At 46.5% G+C, this 5,068-nt stretch overlaps 2 protein-coding genes across 2 annotated transcripts in view; one reads left to right on the top strand and one right to left on the bottom strand.

Annotated features, from left to right (window-relative positions):
- slc25a1b (slc25a1 solute carrier family 25 member 1b) overlaps nt 1-1,693 on the bottom strand; it is an 11,360-nt gene extending 9,667 nt beyond the window's left edge. The window contains exon 1 of the mRNA XM_037692352.1: nt 1,464-1,693. Within this exon, the coding sequence (XP_037548280.1) occupies nt 1,464-1,575 (112 nt within the window). The 5' untranslated portion in view covers nt 1,576-1,693. The remainder of the gene's footprint in view (nt 1-1,463) is intronic.
- Nucleotides 1,694-4,463: 2,770 nt separating this feature from the next.
- The window catches only part of naa25 (N-alpha-acetyltransferase 25, NatB auxiliary subunit), a 24,219-nt gene continuing 23,614 nt past the window's right edge, over nt 4,464-5,068 (top strand). The window contains exon 1 of the mRNA XM_037692080.1: nt 4,464-4,554. Within this exon, the coding sequence (XP_037548008.1) occupies nt 4,497-4,554 (58 nt within the window). The 5' untranslated portion in view covers nt 4,464-4,496. The remainder of the gene's footprint in view (nt 4,555-5,068) is intronic.

The following is a 5,068-nucleotide window of genomic DNA, read 5'->3' as shown; positions in this document are numbered from 1 at the left end:
CTCCAGACCCCTCAGTCAGTCCTCAGACTCTCCAGACCCCTCAGTCAGTCCTCAGACCCTCCAGACCCCTCAGTCAGTCCTCAGACCCTCCAGACCCCTCAGTCAGTCCTCTGATCCTTCAGACTGAACACACATGGACTGACAAAGATCCTTGGACAACTCCTGGACTAGGTGTCCCATACTGTAGAACCTGGTACTGATCCAATACCCATTAAAGCAGAAACCGGTTTTCAAATCCTGATCATGGAACTAGCGGCTCGTGGGCCAAACAGGACTCGTTCTGAAGATTGTTCGGCCCCACAAAGCTGCCAGAATCCAAACCTGAATGAGCCGAACGTCCTGTTCAGACCTAAAGATCAGAACTTCTTCTGTCGTGTTTGGTCAACACGTCTGCAGCTACTGGACGGGTCCATCCAGTCCATATGGACTGGAAACATCAGCTAAAATCATGATTAGCAAAGCTAAAATCACTACAAGCATCGGCTAAAGTCAAGACAAGCATCAGCTAAAGTCACTACAACAATCAGCTAAAGTCACTACAACAATCATCTAAAGTCACTACAAGCATCAGCTAAAATCAAGACAAGCATCAGCTAAAGTCACTACAAGCATCAGCTAAAGTCACTACAAGCATCAGCTACAGTCACTACAACAATCAGCTAAAGTCAATACAAGCATCAGCTAAAGTCACGACAAGCATCAAAATGTCTTTTCAAACCAAAACGATTCAAAGTAGATTTACAAACTGGAGTATTTGATTGAAATGTTTGTATTAACAACAACAACAACAACAACAACAACAACAACAACAACAACAACAACAACAACAACAACAACAACAACCGTTTAATGAATCTTGCTGTGGCAAAAGAAAAGAGATGATCCAGATCAAATCGTCTTCTGCTGAAGTCTTCTTGGATCTCTGGGAGGGAAGAGGTAAAGTCCAGAGCTGAGAGCATCACTGACATGAACAACTTAAGTTTCATCCGTCTGCCATGACGGATGAAACTTAAGTTGCTTTTAGGAAAAACGAGGTCATTTGTGATTTGATGGCAACATTTCTAAGAAGTTGTGCTGGCAGCAACAAAAAGCTGTGAGTCCAGATTATCATCTGGAGGAGTATTTTTATATCAATTAATAATCAACAGGTCAGGGGGGGTCAGTCAGAAATAAAGACCTGTAATCAACATACTGTTGATTTTCACAGGAAGTATGTTTCAAAACAAGATGGATTCTGAGAACAAAAATTACTGCAAATAAAAGAACTTCAGGCCAAATCATAAAATGAAGGGTTTCATTTTTCTTTATGCAAAAAAAAAGAAGTTTGGCTTCGTATTTCTGTTTCTTTTGGGGGGGGGGGGGGGGGAACAAAAGCAAACAGCGTTGGCCGTGAGGATATCGATATTCCTATCGATCCGTGAACCTTTCCTGCGGCCCCCCGGCCCCCCCGGCCCCCCTCTTACCTGCCAGGATGGCCTTCCCGGGGTGTGTGAGCGCGGCTCTGCCCGGCGGGGCGGCCGCGGACAGACAGCGGGGCCGGAGGAATGGACTCCCGGTTCTGCTGGGTTCCGACATGACGGCAGTCTGCTGCTGGGGTCCGGAGCACTTGGACCACTAGACCTGGTCCGGATCAACAGTTCATTGTGTCCGTGGACTTTGACAGCGAACTTTTCTCCGTGGCAGCCGGGGCGGGCCGACATGACACTTCCGCCCCCGACGCAGAGAAGACGCCATGTTGGATTTTTTTAAGGTGGACTGGAGAGATGAGGACTTCCTCCTTTGACCGGAAGAGGGCGAGTTCACACTGAAGAAGTGCTAACATCATGTCCACTGAGTGGTTCTGGACCACAGAGGAGAACCGAACCTTTACTCGAGAACCCTGATCAGTTTTTCATTCAACCTTTATTTCTACAGGTTAATCACATTGAACTTGGAGCCATCCATCTAACATCCATTTATCATCCGTTCATCCATCCGTCTAACATCCATTTATCATCCGTTCATCCATCCATCTAACATCCATTTATCATCTGTTCATCCATCCATCTAACATCCATTTATCATCCGTTCATCCATCCATCTAACCATCCATCTATCTATCCATCCATATCATCTGTTCATCCATCCATCATCCATCTATCATCCGTTCATCCATCCATCATCCATCTATCATCCGTTCATCCATCCATCATCCATCTATCATCCGTTCATCCATCTATCATCCATCTATCATCCGTTCATCCATCCATCATCTGTTGTATCATCTGTTCATCCATCCATCATCCATCCATTCATTATTTTCCTCTTGTTCTGTTTTCTGTTTTATTTTTATTTCATTTCTTCTATGAACTTTTCATTTTTCATTTTATATGTTTGTTGTTGTCTGTAGCTCCTCTGTGTTATTTGTTAAAATCAGGTCTCTCTTGTAAACGAGTCTGCGTGGCTCCATGAGACTAACCTGTAGAAATAAAGGTTGGATGAAAAAAGAAGTCAGGTCTGGGGGCAGCATCTTGAGCAGGGAGGTCCAGACCTCTCTCTCCACAGCCTCTTCCACCTCTTCTGGGAGGACTCCAAGATGTTCTCAGGTCAACCAAGAGACGTAGTCTCTCCAACGTGTCCTGGGTCTTCCCCAGGGTCTCCTCCCAGTCGGACATGCTCGAAGCACCTCCCTAGGGAGGCGCCCAGGAAGCATCCTTACCAGAGTTCATGACCAGAGGTGAGGGGAGGAACGAAGACCGACCAGTAAACAGAGAGCTTTGTCTTACAGCTCAGCTCCCTCTTCACCACAACGGACCGGCACAGAGTCCACAATACTGCAGACACTGCACCAATCCATCTTTCAATCTCACGCTCCATTCTTCACTCACGTGTGAACAGAACCTCACCCTCGACCTGAAGAGCTCAATCCACCCTCTGTCTGAGGACCATGGCCTCAGATTTGGAGGTGCTGGTTCAACGCCCACTTCTTGAGAACTTTTGAAACTACTGCATTAAGCAGAACAGTGGTGTCCTATCCTGGCCTCTGAGGGCCACCATCCTGCTTGTTTTAGAGGTTCCTCTGCATTAACGCACCTGATTTGAATTAATTGTTGATCATCAGGCTTCTCGACTGTGAATAAAAATTTTATTATCAGAACTTTACACACGATGTCGTCTGCTTCAAATAGTCTGTGTTTTAAGAACACTGTGTGTTGTTCTAATGTTCAGGGCTTTTACTCATGGACCCAAAGGTGTTGTGATTTCTTGCAAATAAGAATGTTCTGTTTGGGTTAATGAATCTCATGACCCGGTCACAGGCCTCGGCCACTGGCTCCTGTACACCCCGGCCACCATCTTGAAGGTTTCTGCATGTCCACCTGATGGACTTGTGGGTTGGGGCTTCTGCAAATCAAGAGTTGTAGAAAATATAAAACCCTCGTTTTCATGTCATGGGGTCGCAACTTTCTCAGCTTCCTGTACTCTGAGGAACGGGCGACCTTCAGTTGGATTGTTCTTGTTTTGTCTTTATTTTCTTTATTTCTGTCGTGCAATAAATGCTACAAAAGATCATTGACTTCTGTAATTACTGAGTCCACTGTTTTCTCAGAATCATCACATGGTCTGAAGTCATCTGCCAGAAACGGTTGTGTCTTTCTGCCCAGATGGAAGGTGAATGTTTGCACCTGAGGTCACACTCCTGGACATCTTATCGAGCAGAGACTGAACACTCTCCAAACACAAACACGTCATTTCTGCAGAAATGAAAACTGTCTGCACACACACAAATTGTGATTGTAATAATGAAACATCCATCCATCATATCCTGATGCTGCTCAATAATCCAGGTAGAAAAATCTAAAAAAGTAAAATCTGGTCCTCTGGACATTCAAATCCAAAGTCAAATCAAATCCATCCGTCATCTTTATCCACTTCTTCCTTTTTGGGTCACAGGGGTCACTGGTGCTCATATCCAGCAGTCACTGTGCTGGGGGGTGGGGGGTCACCCTGGACAAGTCTCCAGTCCATACAGAGACACATAAGACAAATGAGACAAACAACCATCCCTCTCTCATCTAGGGACAATTTAGAGTTACCAGTCAGTCTAACATGCAAGTTTTGGTCTGAGGAAGGAAACTGGAGAAAATCCACGCATGCACGAACAGAACATGCTAAGTCCAACCAGGAAGATCCCCAGCTGGGATTTGAACCGGCAACCTTCTCAATGAGCGGCAACGCCTCTACTGAGCCATCGCACTGCAATTAATATAATGTAAATTTCTTTAAATGTTGTTATAACTAGGTTAAACAGTAACTTGAAGCGATTCATCCGACTTGGTTGAACATCAACTTTTGATTTTATTTTATTCAGAAAACCCAGTTTCCGGGCAGGCGCGTGCTGGTTTCCATGGTGATCGTGTCCGCGGCGTCAGTTTACGTCTGTGCTCGGTGGTCTTTACGCGCCTGCTACAGCGCGGACTGCGCATGCGCGAGTCCTTACCCAGCAGGTAATCTCCACCATGGCGGCGAGAGGCCATGTGCAAGATCCCAACGACAGGAGGCTCAGACCTATTTACGGTGAGTTTACAATGGAACCCAGATAATTAGGCATGTGTGGATGTTTATGAAGCTTTCAGGCAGCTTGTAGCGGACATGTGTGTAAAGTAAAAACTGCTGGAGGTGACAGGCGTCTCTGCGGCCGCTCCGGCTCCAGCCGCGGACTCTGCTGCTTTCAGCGGCCGATGACAGTGCACCTTACCCCGGGCGGGACGGGTCTGCCTCCGGTGGTGAACTGAACTAAACTTTACGTCCCCGTTTTAAAGCCACACACGTTTCTGTTCATGTTGCAGGCCTCAAAGACTTTTCTGTGGTCCAGAGTTAGCTCCGTGTCAGAGTCCAAGTGTTTGTCCTTTAGCTAGCTCTCAGTTTGACAGCTAGCTTAGCCGGCTGATGTGTCAGACTAGCAGGTGTCAGCATGGAGACTCTCTTACTGCAACACGCCGGCTGTTTCACTTCACAGGAGCCTGCGTCCTCCTGGATCACAGCTTCCAGTGGTTTGTGTGTAGCTGGGGGTCCTGTTGGCTTCAGTTAG

This window comes from Nematolebias whitei, chromosome 18, assembly GCF_014905685.2.
Source record: "Nematolebias whitei isolate Nwh7 chromosome 18, NemWhi1, whole genome shotgun sequence".
NCBI classification, from domain to species: Eukaryota; Metazoa; Chordata; class Actinopteri; order Cyprinodontiformes; family Rivulidae; genus Nematolebias; species Nematolebias whitei.
Note: the sequence above shows the minus strand (reverse complement) of the source record. Positions and strands in the feature narration are given on the sequence as shown.